Source organism: Pelodiscus sinensis, chromosome 30 (assembly GCF_052426305.1).
Source record: "Pelodiscus sinensis isolate ZL-2025 chromosome 30, ASM5242630v1, whole genome shotgun sequence".
Taxonomy (NCBI): Eukaryota; Metazoa; Chordata; order Testudines; family Trionychidae; genus Pelodiscus; species Pelodiscus sinensis.
Window position 1 is genome coordinate 12029299 of NC_143081.1, and position 21375 is coordinate 12050673.

General features: G+C 52.8%; 1 protein-coding gene across 1 annotated transcript; it reads right to left on the bottom strand.

The window, feature by feature from the left end:
* Positions 1-4794: 4794 nt before the first annotated feature.
* On the bottom strand, positions 4795-10636 carry LOC149521232 (olfactory receptor 5AN1-like). The gene is made up of 2 exons (XM_089774394.1): positions 10263-10636; positions 4795-4969 (listed from the first exon to the last, which is right to left on the bottom strand). Exons 1-2 carry the CDS (start codon positions 10634-10636, stop codon positions 4795-4797), a joined length of 549 nt encoding a protein of 182 aa, XP_089630520.1.
* Between the last annotated feature and the right edge of the window lie 10739 nt (positions 10637-21375).

Below are 21375 nucleotides of genomic sequence, written 5' to 3' on the forward strand. Positions count from 1 at the left end.
CATCTTTCCAATGGTGGAATTTTCTTTCTTTAAATCTTCTGCCACAGCAGATACTGACAAGACCTTCATGGAAAGACTTCGGGTCCCAGTGTTTGTCATAGGGGGGATATCTGGAGACAACCTCAAGAGTGCGATTCCCTGCTCCCTTAGAGCAACGCACTCCCCCTTTGGCTGAGCTCTGGTGCTAACAGTAGCAGTGTAGCCTCAGCAGCACAGACTAGCTCCCCCAACCCAATCAAACCTGACACCCCAGGTATGCACCCAGGGTGTGTCCCAATCCGCTGCTCGCGCTGCCGGGTTCTCACTGCTAATTTTATGTTGCTAATTGATGAAAGCTAGAGGATGTTACCCAGCTGGGAATGACACCGCCCAGGTGCAGGGCAGACACCCCCCCGTTTGAACTTTAAATACCTTCCATTACAATCCACTGACTTTTGTTGTGTCCTCAGCAGTAGCCGAAATCACAGTGACATGATGAAGATATTTCAAAATCCCAGCCTGAAAGTAGTTTGGGGGGAGGTTCCTGTATCTCAGCAAGGTGCCCTGCTCTTGGATCCCCTCTGCTGGAAGCTCCTTCTCTAAATGAAATGAGTCTTCTTCTGGTTATGGACAATCTCATTTTTGAAGGGCAGACGCCCATTGATTCCAGGTTTCTGGCCAGGTAGGCAACAGCACAACCTGAATATGTGATGTGTTTCAGTTTCTAGATACGAATTATGGAGAAAGCAGAAGGAAGAAATGGAACGTTCTTCAAGGAACTGATCCTTCTTGGGTTTGGGAACGGCCCTGAACTGCAGCCCCTCCTCTTCCTGCTGTTTCTAGTCATCTACCTTGCGGCTGTGGCCGGGAACCTCCTCATTGTTGTGCTAGTGGTGGCTGATCCGCACCTTCAAACCCCCATGTACTACTTTGTGGCCAACTTGTCTGCTGTGGAGATCTGCTCCGTCAGCACCACTTTGGCCAGGCTGGTGGTCAGTCTCGCGACTGGGGACAGAACCATTTCTCTGCAGAACTGCTACGTGCAATATAATGTCTATATTATTCTGTCCAATGCAGAATGCGTCCTGCTTACGGCCATGTCTATTGATCGGTATCTAGCGATCTGCCATCCCCTCCGTTACCCTGCTCTGATGAACGGCAGAGTCTGTGGCCACATGGTGGCCTGGGCCTGGATTAGTGGCATTGCTTACAGTATTATGCTTGTAGCTTTCATCCTGCAATCAACATACTGTGGAGTCAAAGAGCTTGACTTTCTATTTTGTGATTTTGGACGTATTTATCGTCCGTTTTGTGGTGCCAACTCCAGGACAATGCAACTGGTGGCAGCCATTTACAGTATCATATCGAATATTGTCATCTTTTTACTCACCCTGGTGACCTACATTTGTATCGTTGTCAACATCCTGAGAATCCCTTCCAGCACCGGGAGGCAAAAGGCCTTTTCCACCTGCTCCTCCCACCTCATTGTGGTTGGAATTTATTATGGGACCATACTAACAATCTATGTAGTTCCAGTGCTTGATCCGATCTTCCAGAAAATAATTGACGTCTGGTTCCTTGTCATGGTCCCTTTGCTCTTCCCCATTCTCTACTGCCTGAGAAACAAGGAGGTCCATCGGTCCCTGAGAAAAGCTGGTATTAAACTGGATGCTTTCAAACACAAGCCTGGAGTGTGACAGCACAAATAAAGACTTCGAGTAGAATAGAGATGAACTGAAATATTTCCTTACACGTGGTCCATTTGATTCCCTGACAAGAGGATTCGCCCTCAATGACCTTACGTCACCTTGTTCCTTTCTTGATTCCTTGCTTTGTGCTTGGTCGTGTCCGATTTTCTCAGCTTTTGCATATCAGCTGTGCATTTTTGTGACGCCCTCCACTTTATTGATCTGTGTATAAACACAAGTGCCCGAATTCTGCAGGGAGCTTAACAACTTCTGAGTGATCCTGGATCTCCTCCCCACCTACTGAATCCAACGACGTTTACATCCCTTTGATTGGGCTTTTCCGTTTTCAATAACATCTTGGAAAGAAGGGGAAATATTTTTCCACCACAGGGAGTGAAAATAGAACTGAACTGTAGGCGGGAAAACAAAATACGACATTCTGTGCAGGATGGGAGTTTTAGTGTCCTTCCAAGTGGCATTTCCTGCCTGTCCATACACTTGTCAGCGTTAAGGCACCTCTAGTCTCCGTCCATAGAGGTAGCAGTACAGGAATTGATACAGAGTTGAAATGCAAACAGAAGTTGGTTGGAAAGAATTTTCGGGGCTCGTTCGCTCTGACTTCTCTCATCACCAAAATAAAAGGAAACGAATGAATTGAAAAGAACGTGACATGTGCACCCAAGGGGAACCGGCAACTTTCCCCTTCTCAGCCTACACGACTGCCCATGGGCCTCCCTCCTCCCAGGCAGAAATGCAATTGATGTGCGAACTTTTTACCACCCAAGTGTCAGAAAAAAAGCAAACCCAACAATAAAATCTCTCTCCACTAACTCTCCCTGCTCTGCAGGTTCCTGCTTCATGTTGGTGGGACCAGGGGTGGGTGAGTCGCAGCCCACAGGCCCAATCTGCTCTGCCAGGGTTACTTTCTATCAGGCATCCCCTCTGTATTTATGGGCCTGATGACAGCTACCGGTGACTACAGCTCCCATTGGCCATGGATCCCCATTCTAGGCCAAGGGGAGCTATGGGAACGTGTGTTCTTCTCTGTACTGCTTCCTGCTGCTCCATTGGCTAGGAATGGGGACCCCCGGCCAATGGAAGCTGCACTCTCGGGTACCTGAGTCTCTGCAGGAAAATTCAGCATTCGGGGCTTACCGGGGCTAACCCTGGAGAACAACCACAGAGCGATCGCCCATCCCTGGTCTGGGCGATAGAAGGGAAAAAAGAGAAAAGGTGGCAGCAGGGTCTCCCAGGTGTCACTCTGCCGTGGCTAGGAGGGGCATGTCCCCAACGGGACAGGAGGCAGAGGGACCAGGGGCAAGAGTGTTTCCCCCTTCTTGGCATTTTCCCCACATCCCACAGGATGAGGGAGAGACCTGGCAGGGCAAACCACTGGCTGGAGAATGGGGATGTCAGAGCCCTGCCACGGTTGCAGCCACAGTCAGTCCTGGGAAACTGCATCATTACTGACCCCCCCACACCCTGCCCTGACCACCTGCCCCTTCTTTTACCCAGCCTGAGCCCCTCCCCCACACCTAACCCTGTACTCTGAGTCCTCCACCCCCTGCCCTCACTCCTTCACCTCAGCCCCATGTCCTCAGCCATCCACCAGTATGGACCACAGTCGCCGCGAGGTGGCTTGTGCTATGACTTTGTAGTCCGTGCTAAGGAGTGAGACCGGATGCCAGTTCGAAAGGTCCCCCTCCTTCAGCAATAAGACGAACATGGCTCCAAAGACTCATCCCAGAAGGTGACGAGATCTGGGCCAAGGACGTCCCAGAACATGGAGTAGAACTCTATGGTCAGCCTGTCCATGCCCGGGGTTTTATTGGTGGGCATGAGACGGAGGGCTTCTAAGAATTCAGCTAGAGTGAGGGTATGTCTACACTACCCCGCTAGTTCAAACTAGCGGGGTAGTGTATGCATACCGCACTTGCTAATGAAGCCCGGAATTTGAATTTCCCGGGCTTCATTAGCATAAGCGGGGAGCCGCCATTTTTAAATCCCCGCGGCTACACGGGGTTCGAAGCAGCAGGGATTTAAAAATGGCGGCTCCCCGCTTATGCTAATGAAGCCCGGGAAATTCAAATCCCAGGCTTCATTAGCAAATGCGGTATGCATACATTACCCCGCTAGTTCGAACTAGCGGGGTAGTGTAGACATACCGTGAGGCAGCTCTAGCCGGTCCCAGTCACCCCTGCTGTTCATTGGGAGCTTGGTCCAGAGCAACTTATGGCATCAGTTTCAGTTGGATGCAGGGAGGATACACTGGAGGAGAAGGCCCTGGCCCTTCCACGCATCTCCACCAGACCATAAGAGGGGTGCCGTCCTCTGCCAAAAGCAGGTGATGTGCTTTTTTGCCCACCTCTTTTTCTCCAGGACATAAAAGAAGCGGGAGCTGCAATCCATCTCCCGAAGAAGACGGATGTGGGATTGAACGAAGGCCCAGAGTTCCTCCCGCTTCTCCCGGTACACCTCGCAGAGGAGCGGATTCTAGCGGTCGGATGCCAGGTACCTCTCAACTTCAAGACCTTCCTCTCCAACTGCTCTAGCACTAGCTGGTGCACCGGAAATAGTCAAGGAGGCTTTCCCACATCCCACCAGCGCCACGCTGTGGGAAAGGCGGGCCGCTGCCCCTGCCAGGCCTGCCAGAGCTCCCGGACAAAGCCCACATTCTCCAGCAGGCTATTACTGAAGTGCCAATAGGTCGGCCTTAGCCTCTCTTGACTGAGAGAGGCTCTCATGGCCACCAAATGGTGGTCCATGAACAGGTCTGGCCGAACGCTGGAGGTGTTGGCCCATGCCAGATGGAATTGGGATATGTAGATGCTGTCCAACCGGGAGTGGCGAGTCCAATCGTCCCCCACCCCGACAAACATGAAAGTAGTGGTGTCGTCTGGGTGGTGGCCATGCCAGAAGTCCACCAGGGACTTGTGATCTATGATTTCCCTGAGGATGCCTGCCGCAACCTGGCAGTTCTTGAATCCTTACCGGTCCCACGCCTCAAGGGTGGTATTAAAGTCCACGCCAAGGACCAGAGACTCATGAGGATCATAGAATCATAGAACCATAGAGCTGGAAAAGACCTTAGAAGCTCATCAAGTCCAGCCCCCTGCCCTAGGCAGAATCAATCCCAATCCAGGATGCCGAGTAAGGTGGCCATCTGCCGATAAAAGGTGACCTGGTTCAAGCCTACTTTTGGGGCATAGACATTGACTACATTCACCATCAGCCCCTCCATGTGGTCCCAGACGTGCAGCAGGCAGCCTGCGACTCTCTCAGCAATCCCCAGCATGTCGGTCCTCAGGGCAGGGGAGAACAGGGTGACCATCTCAGCCATGCAACCGCTGAGGTGGCTAAAATACACCCTGTCCCTCGACTACAGCCACCAGCTAGCCTCGACAGCTGGAGTCATGTGGGTTTCTTGCAGGAAAACCACCGAGTACCCCTCCTCCGAAGGAAGCAGAGCACACGGCTCCTGCGGAAATTTAAGGTGTCCTGCCTATTGGTACCTCTCACTTCCTGCAAGAGGGCTCTTGTATTCCGGAGGATGGAATGAAAGTCTCCCCAGTGCTGGAGGGTGAGCACGCAGAACTCTTGGCCACGCAGTTTTCTGTGAGGAACTGGAGCAGCTCAGACCCCAGTTCCAAGAAGGTACCGGGGTTTTCCTCTATCGGGGTCTCTAGATAGAGCTCGCAGGCCATGGAAATGGGCAAACAAGGATCCTATTGCCGGTGCGGTGCCAACAGCGATGGCGCCTTGATGCCTGTCTCTGACCCCGGCATGCAAGGGAGCAGCGGAGGGAATAAGGCAGTCCCATGGGACTAGGGACCAGGGATACAAACACCAGCCCCTGAGGACCACTCGCAGTTAATAGGGAACGGTCCCCCAGGTCCAGGCCACCAGACTGTGGCACCTCCTGAGAGAGAACCAGCGGGGCAGGAACAGGGAGGGGGCCCATACTGATGGGTTCCCCCAATGGGAAGGGAAGACGACCATCCTGAGGGCTTGACAGCCTCAGACGGGGCATCCAAAGCAGCCAGGCTGACAGAGGACACCAGAGATGCCCCAGGGAGGAGGATATAGGTGGCCGGCTGGAACATGGGGGAGGGAAGAGACCTCTGGCAGGGGGTCGTCCTCCCCCTGGGTGAGTGGGGTCAGACCCAGGGTCTCAATCTCCTCAAATGTAGAGCTGAGCTCTATCGCCACAGCCTCAGAACCCGCCCCGCTGGCCACCGAGGCAACAGTTACCTCCATGGTGATGAAAGGGGCACAGATGGAACCGGAGCCGGGGGAGCTCCACCTGAGGCCTCTTTGGGAATGGGCTGCCACGACTGGTTTGGCCAGCACCTCCTGCTGACGGTAATCAGGGGTGATCTCGGCAGCGCTGGCCTCCCTCGGGATTTTTCAGAGGGGGGGCCTTTGCGTTTCCCCCAAATAAGTGTCAAGCCCTCTGTGGCGGAGGTGGAGGGCTCCACAGCAGGGGCGAGGCCAGAGGGCACAGTTGTTGCTCGGGGGGGGGGGGGACATTGAGGCAAGGGAGGGAGGGGGGTAGGGAAACCTCCCCCTGGGTGGAGCCCTTTTCCTCCATGGGCAACGACCGTGCCACCCTCTCCTCTTCAGCCCTGAAGAACTAGTTGGACTAGAGTCGGAGCCTCCCTGCTCGCCCAGGCACGCCGGAGGGGGTGCATCTGGCTGCCAAGCAGAGGGGCAGCTGCGAAGGCCGGACTACCAGGGGGGCCGGTGATGTTAAGGCCAGCACCCTACTGAGCCCTAGGGGCCCTGGACACCTCCTCCAACTGGGCCAAAGGGCAGTCCCTCCGGATGTGCCCCATCACCCGGCAGAGGAGGCACTTGGTCTCCCAGGTGAATAATGGAGCCGGTAGAGGGCCCACTGGTAGGGCAACAAGAAGGACCCCTCTAGAGCAACCCTGCCATGCGCCACTGGCAGTAGCTGCAGATGTGTCTGTCGGCAGAAGGACACGACTTGGCAGAGGGCGGGGTTCTTACAGCCCAACGCCCCGGTGTCACTCTGCAGTGCAACGTCCCCGCATTTGCCCCCCCAGTGTCATTCTGCAGTGTAACGTCCCCTCGCTCGCCGCCCCCGCTGTCACTCTGCAGTGTAACGTCCCCACGCTCGCTGCCCCGGTGTCATTCTGCAGTGTAACGTCCCCGCGTTCGCTGCCCCGGTGTCACTCTGCAGTGTAACGTCCCCGCGTTCGCTGCCCCGGTGTCATTCTGCAGTGTAACGTCCCCGCGCTCGCTTCCCCGGTGTCACTCTGCAGTGTAATGTCCCTGCGCTCGCCGCCCCGGTGTCACTCTGCAGTGTAACGTCCCCGCGCTCCCTGCCCCAGTGTCACTCTGCAGTGTAACGTTCCCACGCTCACCATCCCGGTGTCACTCTGCAGTGTAACGTCCCTGCGCTCGCCGTCCCTGGTGGCCAATGGGGAATCTCTCCTTCCAGCAGACGGGGGCTGGGGTGTGGCTGGAGGCCGATGCAGGCCCAGGTATCCTCAGAGCCCTTCCCCGCCCAGCTGGAGGGGGGCACCTAGAGTCCAAAGCTGCCTGCTGACAATTTCCCCAACTGCATGAGCTGGAGTTGGGGGAGGAGGGGCTGGTGTCTGGGACCTCTGACCCCTGGACATGTCGAAACTCACTGGAGGCAGGAACTGGCCTGTTCTGCTCCAGCCCGCCCTCCCCGAGGGGAAGCCTCCATCTGATGTGCCCAGCCTCAGACCCTTGGCCCTCCAAGCCCCCTGCCACTAACCCGGTGCCCCAAGACCAGGAGTTTTGCCCCCCCCCCCCACTTCTTGCTGTAAGGGCCTGTGACGGACCGGGCCGTGTCTGGGCACAGCTGAGGGCGTCCACTCAGGGTGAATTCCTCGAATCCGGGGTTCCTTACAGCCCGCAGACTGGTGACCTCTCCAAACAGGCCACAAACCAGTCCCACAGAGCGCTTCAGCAGCCTGCCTGAAGCCTCACGAGCAAAACCCCTCCGACACCCCAGATGGCCCCGGGCCTCATACACAGGTGGGGGGTCCTAGCACCCAATCTCACCTACCCCGAACAAGTTCTGTCCGGTTCCAAGAAACCAGCCACAGATCCCTGGTCAATTTACACTCTGGATCTTACCCACAAATCACGCTGGGCCAATCCTTTAGAATCTATATCTAAAGGTTTATTATTACAATAAAGAAAAGCATGAGAGTAAGGTTATTAAAGTACAGTACGTTACATGCACCGAATCTCCCAGTTCTCGATGCAGGCTCTAGCAAAGGTGTTGCAGCTGCTGGTTTAAAAGTTCTTATTGCACATCCTACGATCAGGATGGGTTCACAGGTCTTCCGGGCTCTTCGATCCCTACAATGCTGCCTCTGGGATGAAGTGCTGAGCTGAGAACAGAATGGCATCGACCACATGGCCTCTTTATACCCCCTTCCTGGCCTCTTCTTGTATGCAGCAAGTCACCTGGTCAGAGGCCAATCTCTATGTTCCCTGCTGGCTGCTCTCAGCTGACAGCCCCCATTCTTTGGGTGTGTCCATAGCACATTGAGAACCATTGTTCCACAGGGCTTCACTACTCAGCCTGTCCATAGCTATGCTTAACCACATTCAGAGAAATATTCAGCTTCCACACAGATTACAGATTCCTACCTACACACACAGACATTATACACTCACATAAATAGTGTACATAAGATCAACAAACGATACGCTTCCATTCAATACCCCACATGGCTCCCTTTTATACCAATTTCTGGGGCCAACACCCCCACCTAGGGGCGCAGCAGCGATCTGGCTGCTTCCCTCCAATTCGGTAATGTGACAGGGCCCCCCTTTCTCATCCAGAACCCACCAGATCCCTGCTCTGAGCCCCCCACCTCATCACCTCATTTTCCTGAGCCCCTCTTGCCCCCTGGCTTTCCCCACACCAACCCCTGCTCTTAACCCTTCATCAGCCCCACCCCCTGACCGGAGCCCCCCACACCTCACAGCCCCCTGCTATGACCCCACCTCCTGCCCTCACTCCTGGAAGTCCCGCCCCTGCTCTCAGCCCGTCCACACTCAAGCAGCTTCCCCCAACCCCCAGAACCCTGCCCCAGTTCCTGCACCCACCACTCCTTGCTCAGACACCCGCCCTCCATGTTACCTCCTGCCCTTCCTTCTGCAATACCCAGGGCCTACTGCCACCTTTTCTCTTTTTTTCCCTTCTATTGCCCAGCCCAGGCGATCTCTCTGTGGTTGTTCTCCAGGGTTAGCCCCGGTAAGCCCCGAATGCTGAATTTTCCTGCAGAGACTCAGGTACCCGCGAGTGCAGCTTCCATTGGCCGGGGGTCCCCATTCCTAGCCAATGGAGCAGCAGGAAGAAGCACAGAGAAGAACACACGTTCCCATAGCTCCCCTTGGCCTAGAATGGGGATCCATGGCCAATGGGAGCTGTAGTCACCGGTAGCTGTCATCAGGCCCATAAATACAGAGGGGAGGCCTGATAGAATCTGACCCTGGCAGAGCAGATTGGGCCTGTGGGCTACGACTCACCCACCCCTGGTCCCACCAACATGAAGCAGGAACCTGCTGAGCAGGGAGAGTTAGTGGAGAGAGATTTTATTCTGCTCTATTTTCACTCACTGTGGTGGCAAAATATTTCCCCTTCTTTCCAAGATGTTAGTGACAACGGACAAGCCCGATCAAAGAGACATAAATGTCGTTGGATTCAGTAGGCGGGGAGGAGATCCAGGATCACTCAGAAGTTGTTAAGCTCCCTGCAGAATTCGGGCACTTGTGTTTATACACAGATCAATAAAGTGGAGGGCGTCACAAAAATGCACAGCTGATATGTAAAAGCTGAGAAAATCAGACACGACCAAGCACAAAGCAAGGAATCGAGCAAGGAACATAGTGACGTAAGGACATTGAGGGCGAATCCTCTTGTCAGGGAATCAAATGGGCCACGTGTAAGGAAATATTTCAGTTCATCTCTATTCTACTCGAAGTCTTTATTTGTGCTGTCACACTCCAGGCTTGTGTCTGAAAGCAAGTAGTGCCACACGAGCTTTTCTCAGGGACTGATGGACCTCCTTGTTTCTCAGGCAGTAGAGAATGGGGTTGAGCAAAGGGACCATGACAAGGAACCAGACGTCAATTACTTTCTGGAAGATCGCATCAATCACTGGAACTGCATAGATTGTTATTACGGTCCCATAATACATTGCAACCACAATGAGGTGGGAGGAGCAGGTGGAAAAGGCCTTTTGCCTCCCGGTGCTGGAAGGGATTCTCAGGATGTTGACAACGATACAAATGTAGGTCACCAGGGTGAGTAAAAAGATGACAATATTCGATATGATACTGTAAATGGCTGCCACCAGTTGCATTGTCCTGGAGTTGGCACCACAAAACGGACGATAAATACGTCCAAAATCACAAAATAGAAAGTCAAGCTCTTTGGGACCACAGTATGTTGAATGCAGAATGAAAACTTGTAGCATGATGCTGTAAGCAATGCCATAAATCCAGGCCCAGGCCACCATGTGGCCACACACCCTGCCGTTCATCAGAGCAGGGTAACGGAGGGGATGGCTGATCGCTAGATACCGATCAATACACATGGCCGTGAGCAGGTTGCATTCCGCATTGGACAGGATAACATAGACATTAAATTGCACAATGCATTTCTGCAGAGAAATGGTTCTGTCCCCAGTCAGGAGACTGGCCAGCAGCCTTGGCAGTGTGGTTGAGACGTAGCAGATCTCCACAGTGGACAAGTTAGCCACGAAGTAGTACATGGGGGTTTGAAGGTGTTGATCAGCCACCACCAGCACAACAATGATGAGGTTCCCGGCCACAGATACAAGGTAGATCACTAGAAACAGCAGGAAGAGGAGGGGCTGCAGTTCAGGGCCGTTCCCAAACCCAAGAAGGATCAGTTCCTTGAAGAACGTTCCATTTCCTCCTTCTGCTTTCTCCATAATTCGTATCTGGAAACTGAAACACAAAAGACATTCAGGTTGTGCTGTTGCCTACCTGGCCAGAAACCTGGAACCCTGGGTCTCTGCCTTTCAAAAATGAAATTGTCCATAACCAGAAGAAGACTCATTTCTTTTAGAGAAGGAGCTTCCAGCAGAGGGGATCCAAGAACAGGGCACCTCGCTGAGATACAGGAACCTCCCCCCAAACTACTTTCAGGCTGGGATTTTGAAATATCTTCATCATGTCACTGTCGTTTCAGCTAGTGCTGAGGACATAACAAAAGTCAGTGGATTTAAAGTTCAAACGGGGGGGGGGGGGGAAGGGGTGTCTGCCCTGCACCTGGGCGGTGTCCTTCCCAGCTGGGTAACATCCACTAGCTTTCATCAATTAGCAACATAAAATTAGCAGTGAGAACCCGGCAGCGCGAGCAGTGGATTGGGACACACCCTGGGTGCATACCTGGGGTCTCAGGTGGGATTGGGTTGGAGGAGCTAGTCTGTGCTGCTGAGGCTACACTGCTACTGTTAGCACCAGAGCTCAGCCAAAGGGGGAGTGCGTTGCTCTAAGGGTATGTCTACACTACCCTCCTAGTTTGAACTAGGAGGGTAATGTATGCATACCGCACTTGCTAATGAAGCCCGGGATTTGAATTTCCCGGGCTTCATTAGCATAAGCGGGGAGCCGCCATTTTTAAATCCCCGCTGCTTCGAACCCCGTGCAGCGCGGCTACACGGGGCTCGAACTAGGTAGTTCGGACCAGGTTCCTATTCTGAACTACCGTTACTCCTCGTGAAATGAGGTGTACCGGTAGTTCGGAGTAGGCAACCTAGTCCGAACTACCTAGTTCGAGCCCCGTGTAGCTGCACGGGGTTCGAAACAGCGGGGATTTAAAAATGGCGGCTCCCCGCTTATGCTAATGAAGCCCGGGAAATTCAAATCCCGGGCTTCATTAGCAAGTGCGGTATGCATACATTACCCTCCTAGTTCAAACTAGGAGGGTAGTGTAGACATACCCAAAGAGAGAACAGGACACAGAAAAGACGGAACCCTAAGCAAACACTGTGGGCTACCCTCTGACCTCAGATGCTCCAGGGTCTATGGCATCAGGTTTCCAGGAAGGTTTCCAGGTGGAACGAAGATCTCCTTCTGGGAGAACAACTCAGTGGTCCCAGGTTGTAAGATTTCAAAGATTCTTGGCTAAAGCTCCCAGGTCTGTCTGATCTGTCGGCCTGGCACTCCAAACACAGGCCATTGCGAAGAAAAACTCAAGCACCTTGTTGACATCAGCCATGAGTTTTAAAGGAAACTAAGGGATTTAGGCCCTGCTATCAGCGTGAAAGAGAGCTGGGCACTGATGTGCACCCACACTTCAGGACGCTGTGAAACCAGCAAGGGGCTCCTTCACGAAGGGTGTGTTCCCCCAAAGCTACACACAATGCTTATTCATAGGTAAAGCTTATTGTCATCAGGCACGTCCAACATAGGCCACATGAAAATAAATTCAATCACCTTGTTGACATCAGCTGTTAGCTTTCAAGGAAACGAAGGGATTTAGTCACCAACCAACTATGAGTGCGAAAGAGAGTTGGGCACCTGATGGCCTGTTGTATACCCATATTTTAGGTCTTTGTGAAACCAGCAAGGGGCTCCTTCAAGGGAAGGTGTGTTCCCACAAAGCTACACACACACTGGCTCATTCAGTGTCTCGCGCACACACGCACACACACACACACACACACACACACACACACACACACACACACACTTTGTGTATCTTAGAAACACAGCCTCCAAAAATACACTCATACACCGTCCACTTGTATCATGCAAGCACGTGCCCATGTACACACACACAAAACCGAACAAGCACCAGGCTCTCTTTGATGTTGCAACCCGGACAGTGTTACATGGAAGGGGTGAATTGTACAAACAATCGCTTCACCTGGTTTGTGTGGGAGAAAAATCAAATAACTCCAATTGTGTCTAAAGGGGGGACTGTGCATGAAATCAAACCTCTCTAAAAGAAAACTGCTGTAAGGGTTAAAAGTTTTCCAGGCCTCTCTCCCTGTAATAGAGAGAAATCAAATTAGCTCTAATCAAGACCCTCACAATGCCTATCTCAAGTTCATGGATACTCCTGGTCTGTCACAATTTGTCATGTAAACCCTTATCTTTGGCACAGTTTGCCTTGTAGACTCCTCCACTCACGTTCTCATGTACCTTTGTTCTGTAAAACTTACTTCTAGCACTCGTGGTGTGAACAGAAACGTCTCAGAGTACTTCTGCTGAGACTTTGATATGTTAAAGAAAACAATCAACAACTAAACTGTCTGAGCATACTGTATAGAGAATCCCTGAAACTGTGTCTCAGGGCTGCTGCTGTAGCTGTCAGCCTGCACGCATGCATAATAAAGTTTTCCTTCTAGGTTTCTCTCCTGCCTCACTGCTTTGACCTCCAGTCTCGGACCCTTCTGGGGGCTCTGTAACCCAGGGGAGCGAGATTTCCCCCACATTTGTAAAACAGAGTCTAGAGATCACGCCCCCAACGCCAGTGACACGTCACAAGAGAAAGGGAACAACCGACAGGGAAGGAATCGGTTGATATTTCTCTGTTCTGCCAATTCCCCCAGAAGCCCCTGGCATCGGCTGGGAGTGAGCGCAGTGGGTGGGACCTTTGGACCAGCGCAGTCTGGCCATTCTCATGTTCGAAATCCAAGAGCCGCCCATTGCTCTGTCCTAGGCAGGTTTTCCTGCAGCTTGTCTGGGCTGGGTTGGTCTCCAAGGTTCTACCTGGAGCTGGGGATCCCCTGAGCCTCTGAGCCCCCAGCCTGGGATCCCCTCGCACTGTGCTGCTATGGCCAGCTGCAGACAAGGTCCCATCCCCGCACTTCTCCCCACACCCACGCAACAGGGACAGGCCCATCTGCAGGGCTCCCTGACTGGACACTGCTGAGGGAACCACCGGTAGCCTAGGGTTTGACCCCAGGGCTGCACCACCTGAACCAGGTCGAACCACCGACAGGGAGGAATTTGTTAATCTGCTCGCACCCCCCGACATGGAGAGGAAAATGCCCACGTTGCGAACTGGGGGGAGAATTTCCCCCATTCATTTCACTGGTTTGGGTAACACCACACACAAGGTTATTAACTACAAACAATAGATTGACGTGGGTATCAGGGACAGCAAAGCGGATTATCAGCAACTAACCAGACACAAACTCTGCAGAAGACACAGGGCACAGCCAGGAGGATCAAGCAGATTCTCACCCAGAGGGATGGCGCCGGCCGTCTGGCAGCTTCTCAGGCCCAAGTTGCATTTGCTTTACAGCTTGGGGTGCTCGGGTTTCCAGACACTAGTAAGACGCCTTCAGCCTGGGTCCAGCCCTTCCCCCAGGTCAGTCTGTCTTCCTCAGCTCCTTCCCGGCGTTTTCTTGTGTGGCGAGTGAAAACAGCTGATTTCACCCCCTGGTTTATTTAGCTCTCGCAAAGGGAGGGGGGATCCTTTGTTTTAAAACTGCTCCCCAGACTGGCTGGGAGAAGGGACCCAGAGTCCTGTGGTCTGGTCTGATGACTTCATACAATCACAACAACTGTTAATTGGTCTCTCTGAAACATTCTCTATCTGTGGGATTTGGGCTTCTCCTGAGGCCTGTTGTTCTCCCTAATGTCTCATTTCAGGGCCCAGACATCTCTCTGCACTGAAAGCTCCTTCCCCAGTGGGGTACCGCTGCGTAAATACATTGGGAATAAAGATTCACGCTCCGTATTCCTTGAAAGTAGGAATAAGAAATCCTCCGGAAAAGGGCTTATTTTCCGGAGAATTGCGTCTAGACTGGCGCTTTTCTCCGGCTTATCCCCAAGCCGGAAAAAAGCGGCAGCCACGTAAATGCAAATGCCGCGGGGGATATTAAATCCCCCGTGGATTTGCAATTCCAACTCGTCACATTAGCATCCCTTTTGCGGAAAGGGATGCCAATGTAGACGTAGCCGATGGGTTCATGAAGGGGATGGTTTGATGAGATAACATGATCTTGGTAACTAATTGACCATTCATTTTCAGTGGGAAATAGGTCAATGAAGGGATGATAGGAGTTACTATAGAGAACTTTCTGGGTGTCTGGCTGGTGAGTCTTGCCCACATGCTCAGGGTTTAGCTGATCACCATATTTGGGATCAGGAAGGAATTTTCCTCCAGGGTAGATTGGCAGAGGCCCTGGAGGTTTTTCGCCTTCCTCTCTAGCATGGGGCGCAGATCACAGCTGGAGGATTCTCTGCATCTTGGGGTCTTCAAAGTATTTGAAGGCTTCAATATCTGAGCTATAGGTGAGAGGATTATTCTAGAAGGGGGTGGGTGAGATTCTGTGGCCTGCATTGCACAGGGGGTCAGACTAGATGATCATAATGGTCCCTTCTGACCTTAAAGTCTATGGCTGTGTCTACATTGGCCCCCTTTTCCGGAAAAGGGATGCAGATGAGACACTTAGGAATTTCAAATGCAGCAGGGATTTAAATTTTCCCCGCGGTATTTGCATTAACATGGCTGCCGCTTTTTTCCGGCTCAGGGCTTTGCCGGAGAAAAGCGCCAGTCTAGACGGGGATCTTTCAGAAAATAAAGCCTTTTCCGGATGATCTCTTATTCCTGATTTTAAGAGTTGGAGCAGATGACATGGTGACACGGGGGGAGAGGGTGTCAGTGGCCACCTGGGCATACGCTCTGGGGGCTGCAGGTGGATTACCCCCACAGCCAGTGGGGGGAGCAGCAGGGGAGAAAGAGGTGTGGCAGATGCTGGGGCTTCAGTGGGGGGGTTGCCTTGGCCACGGGACTTTTGGCCTTTTTGTCCAGGCCCTTGCGCTTGCCTTTTTTCTTCCCCTGGCCCTTCTGGCCGGCCGAAGTGGACGGCTCCTTCCTCTCCGGGGCGAGGGGCAGGGGCATCGGCCGTGACAGGAGTGGAACCCTTGTCAGGGGTCTGGAGATCAGCCGCAGGGTCGGTGGGAATGGGGGATCTCTGGGATCCTCGCAGTTAGGAGAGGGGGAGGGGACCTCCTCCGTCATAGTGGGGGAAGGAGTTGGAGAGGGGGAGGATTTTGGGGAAGGACTAGTGTCTAGGTATTACCCACCATTGCCATGAGTGGGCGTGCCTCAGTTTCCCTTTTCCACACAGCAGTGTAAGCTTCTTCTGCCTTTGCCGCTACACCCAGCTCTAAGTCGTGTGCAGAAGCTGCAAAGCAGAATGCATGTGGGACCCTTTTTCTCCCCTCCCTATGATGTGCAGGAGCCTCTCCCAGAAACCAGGCACGTTCCACACTTCCCAGGGGGTCCCATCCACAGGAGGCCCTGATCCAGAAGGGATGCAGGCAGTGCCATAAAGCAACAAAGCAAGAGCGCAGCAGTGTCATGAAAGTGCAATTTCCATCCGTTGCCCTCCGATCACATCAGTTGTGCTGTGTGGTATGTTTTACCTCCCCCCTCCCCATCCCATGTGTATCACGGTGTGTCCAGCGACAGGTTTTCCCATCCTGTTAGTGGAACATGCCAGATCGAATGCTCCTCCAAGGATTTGGGTTTCCAGTGGAAATGTATCTCCCTCCCCGTGCTGGGATGGTCCCCACCTCTTCCCTCGCGTCGTGTACCTGCAGAATAGTCGCATTGGCAGCCTCCCGGGGGTCGCTGCCTTCCTCTCGCGATGCTCTTCGCTTTCTCAGGTGCTGCCAGTCCCGTGTCTGACACTGGCGACTATTGGGTCAGTGCGGCTGCAGGTTTGGATCCCAAGAAGCTACTAGCAGAGTTATCCCCACCAGGCGTCCACACTCACCGCTGCTCTGTGAAACCTGACTGAGAGCTGGGCAGTTGAGATCAAAGATACAACTCAACTCCCATCTCCCTGCCCCTCCTGCCAAAAATAGAGAAACACTCTTGCACCCTCAGCTCTGGGCCTCCTGTCCAGATGTGGGCACCCAGCACCCAGCCACGGCAGACTGGTACCAGGGAGAACCTGTTGGGAGCTTAACATCTTCTGAATGATCCTGGATCTCCTCCCCGCCTACTGAATCCTACGACATTCCCATCCCATTGACGAGGCTCTTCTGTTGTCAGCTACAGCTTAGAAATTTGCCATGAATGTAGAACACATCTGCAGAAGGGAAAGAAATGAAATTCGATGGGGGTTTGGGAATCTAAGGGTACGACTAGACTGCAGGCTTTTGTCAACGGAGGCTTTCTCGACAGATATGAGACTAGACATCATCTAGACTACATCCAGGTCTGTCAACAAAGCAAGCCGCTTGGTCTTCATGAAAGAGTAGATGCAAAGGACAGTGTAGATGCAATGGTGCCTTTTGTCAACAGAGGGTATGTCTACACTACAGCACTAATTCAAACTAACTTAATTCGAATTAGTTAATTTGAACTAAGCTAATTCGAACTAGTGCATCTAGACCTAAAAGCTAATTCCAATTAGCATTTTGCTAATTCGAACTAGCATGTCCACATTGAGTGGACCCTGAACCGAGGTTAAGGATGGCCGGAAGCAGTGCCGGCAGGGCATCAGGTTAGGACTTAGAGCGTGGAACTGCTGTCTCAGGCTAGCCAAGGGCTGTGCTTAAAGGGACCCAGCCCCCACCCCGGACAGACAGTTCTCAGGATTCCCCGCTTGCTTGTCTACCTCGATGTAAAAGGTCTTTGTAACCACCTGCATTCTGATACAAAGACCTTTTACATCTGCACTTGAAAGGGAATCCTCTGAACTGTCATTCATGTTAAAATTCGACACTCTCCGGGAAGGAATGAACAAGGCTCAAACTATCTTATCCATTTCCAAGCTTCCCCAATTATCACCTCTAATACCATTAGCTCACAGACATCTAACTCTCCCCACATCTAATATAATTAATTCACAGACACTTACCTTCCTTCCTTCCTTCCCCTCCCCTGCATCCCCCTCCTGTCCTGAAATGGGATTTGGCCTTTTCATATGTGTTCGGGTTTTTTTAATTGTATCCTTTGGTATATATGGTTGTGACTAATTTCTTCCACTCTTTGATCTGAGAAAGTGGGTCTGGCCCACGAAAGCTCATCACCTAATAAACCATCTTGTTAGTCTTTAAAGTGCTACATAGTCCTGTCTTTTGCTTTTGTAATCTTTGTAACTCTTAAATTCCCTGTAAGCTGCAATTTTGTCATCTTTGTAACTCCGCTACCTTGCCTTAAGGTGCATTCTCCCCTGAGTGTAAGTGGGAGTGTGTTTGAAGAGGACTAGGGAGTGTGGGAGTGTGTTTGAAGAGGACTAGGAGCACATGGTGATGAGTCATCACAGACGGCTGCTTTTGCTGGATGACGGGAAGTCTGGGCATGCTCCCTGGTGTCGAGGAACTAATCTGCTCCTGAGGAACTCCTCTCTACTTCCAGTGTCTCCTCCTGCCCAGCTTCCCCAGCCACGATGAGCAGACAGACCCTCCAGGACACACATGTCTTGGCTCCTGCATTCTAAAGTTCGATTTCTATATTATCCTTGCCAATGCAGAATGTCCCTTGCTCGTGGCCATTTCTCTTGATTGGTATCAAGCGGTCTGCCATCCCTTCCGCTACGCTGCTCTGATGAAAAGGCAGGGTTTGTGACTACATCGTGGCATGGGCCTGGATACTAGGCATTTCCTAATGCATCATGCTACAAATTATCATTCTGCAATTAAGATATTGGGATCCCAAAGAAATTGACATTCTCTTTTGTGATTTTGCAGCCATTAAAAGTGAGTTTTGTGATGCGCACACCAAGACTCTGCAACTGATGTCATTTGCTTTCACTGTCATATTGAATGTTGGGATCCTTCCACTGACCCTGACATCCTACATTATCACAAACATCCTGAGAATCCCTTCCTGCCCCTCCCACCTCACTGTGGTTGTCATTTATTTTGTGAGTGTAAAGGCCATCTATGTAGTTACAGTGATCGACCCTCTCCTAATCTGCCACAAATTAATGTCTCCCAGGGTCCTAAGCCTGGTCCCCTTGCTCAACCTTGTCCTCTACTGCCGGAGGAACAAGGAGATCCATTGGTCCCTGAGAAAAGCTCTTCTGGCAACTGTAGCTTTCAGACAAATTCATGGAGTGTGAGAGAACAAATAATGACATAGTATAGATAGAGATTGTGGCGGATTTACGGGTGCGAGCGCCTCGCGCCCCCTCTTCTTGGCTTAGAACAGAGCCAGGGGCGGGGCTCCGCGGACCCACCGCCTTCTTTGCTCTCCTTGTCCCTAACCCCAGGGTTTGTTGGCAGGGTCGATTGTGGGAGGGGGTGCGATCACCTCCCGACCAGGGGTGGCCGAGAGGGCTCGGCGAACCCCGAGTTCAGGCCCCCTTCTCCGGCCGGAGAGGGGGGGTTTGGTCGTGGCGTGTCTGGGGAAAAGGGGTTGGGGTCCTGGCCCTTGGAAGGTTCTGCGGCTGGTGCAGTTCACCCAGCTTCCAGTTCTTGAGGGTTGCAGGGAGGGTGGGGGAGTGGGGGACCCGGGCCCTCCCTCACCACCGGGTCCCAGCCCGAGGCCCTAAGTGGAGTTGGCGTCTAAACGTCGCCCTCCACGGCGGATGGGGCGGCAGCCCTCAACTCCTCCGCCCACGGGTGCCAAAAGGGCCCTGCCTCGGGCTCCTTCCACTCCCTGCCTGTCCGCCCCGGCGGTGGGGCTGATCGGGGTGCACTCACCACGTCAAAGTCTCCGGGTGCGTCCCAGTGCGAGCCGCCAGCTGCCGACTCCGTCCTTCCTGGTCGCCCCGGGGGCCGAGCCCTTGGTGCCCCTGGAAGCCAGGGTCGCCGCCTCCTCGCTCCTGCCCCCCCGTCCGTCTGCCCGGCCGCCACCTTTATGGGCGCCGGGGAGTGACGTCTGGGCGTTCCGCCACGCCCGTGCGCCGCCGCCGCCCCCGCCCTTGCCCCAGCGTGGGCCCGTGCCCCGTTCAGAGCCGCAAGCCGGGGCGGGCGGGCGGGCAGGCTGCTTTCGCGCGGTCCGCGCCCTCCCCCGCTCCCGGCGGGGTGCCCCGGGTTGGTTTCTCCCGAGGGAGGGGGAGTCCCGCTCCCTCCTCTAGTGCGGACCCCGCCGGGTCCGTCACAGAGATGAACTGAAATATTTCCTTACACATGGCTCATTTGACTCCCTGACAAGAGAGTTCACCCTCATTGGCCTTACATTATCTTTTTTTCTTTTTTGATTCCTTGCCTTGTGTTTGTGAGTCTCCTATTTTCTCCGCTTTTCTCCCTCCTAGCGGCCGAGCATTTTCGTGCCGCGCTCCACTTCACTGATTTGTACATTAACCACAGTGCACAAATTATGCAAGGAGCTGAACTTCTGAGCATTCCTGGATCTCCTCCCTACCTGCTGAATCCTATTATATTCCCATTCTATTGAGTGAGCTCTTCTGTTGTCAATTACATGAGGGAAATGAGGTGCTTCTATGAGGAGGTAACTGGCTCTGTGGACATGGGAAAGTCAGTGGATGTGATATACCTTGACTTTAGCAAGGCTTTTGATACGGTCTCCCACAATATTCTTGCCAGCAAGTTAAGGGAATGTGGATTGGGTAAATGGACGGTAAGATGGATAGAAAGATGGCTAGAAGTCTGTGCCCAGCGGGTTGTGATCAACGACTCGATGTGAGGATGGTGGTTGGTTTCTAGCGGAGTGCCCCAAGGTTCGGTTCTAAGACTGGTTGTGTTCAATATCTTTATTAATGACCTGGATGAGGGGATGGATTGCACCCTCAGCAAGTGTGCGGATGACACTAAGCTAGGGGGAGAGGTAGATACACTTGAGGGTAGAGATAGGGTCCAGAGTGACTTAGACAAATTGGAGGATTGGGTCACAAGAAATCTGATGAGGTTCAACAAGGACAAGTGCAGAGTCCTGCACTTGGGACGGAAGAATCCCAAGCATAGTTACAAGCTGGGGACCAACCGGTTAAGTAGTAGTTCTGTAGAAAAGGACCTGGGGGTTACAGTGGATGAGAAGCTGGATATGAATCAACAGTGAGTCCTTGTAGCCAAGAAGGCTAATGGCATATTAGGTTGCATTAAGAGGAGCATTGCCAGCAGATCCAGAGATGTCATTATTCCCCTTTATTTGGCTCTGGTGAGGCCACATTTGGAGTATTGTATCCAGTTCTTTGCCCCCCCCCCCCACTACAAAAAGGATGTGGACGCACTGGAGAGGGTCCAACGCAGGGCAACCAAATTGGGGGCTGGAGCATATGACTTATGAAGAGAGGCTGAGGGAGTTGGGTCTTTTTAGTCTGCAGAAGGATGTGGACGCATTGGAGAGAGTCCAGCGGAAGGCAACCAAAATGATTAGAGGGCATGAGGAAAAACCTGGCACATGCATATCTGGAACACGCCAGGTTGCAGCCCCTATTCTGGCACCTCCAGAAACCTCCAGAAACTCTTATTGAGGTTCTGGCTGCACTTTTCCCCAATCCATGTCCCCACAAAGTCATGAGGCCTCCTCGTTAACCTCTTCCTGGCCGTAGTGAAAGCTGCCATCTATAGCAGTAGGAGGAGGATGCAGAATGAGGGGCGCTCTGCAACTGTGGAACCTATTTCCTTCTACCCTGGTTTCACGTATCCTCTGAGCAGTGGCCATTGGTTCTATTGACAGCTGTGAGGAGCAGAGCGCACTGTCTGGGGTTCTCGGCTCAGTGTCCCCAGCTGGCTTCCTTAGTCTAAACCTTTCACCAGCTCCCCTTGACGTTGTTTTTCTCAT

Coding starts and splice junctions, on each gene's coding strand:
- LOC149521232 (XM_089774394.1), bottom strand. CDS start 10,636: ATGGAGAAAGCAGAAGGAGGAAATGGAACGTTCTTCAAGGAACTGATC. Junction 4,970..10,262: donor ACGGCCATGTGTATTGATCG/GTATCTAGCGAT, acceptor CCCTGCCCTGAG/GACCGACATGCTGGGGATTG.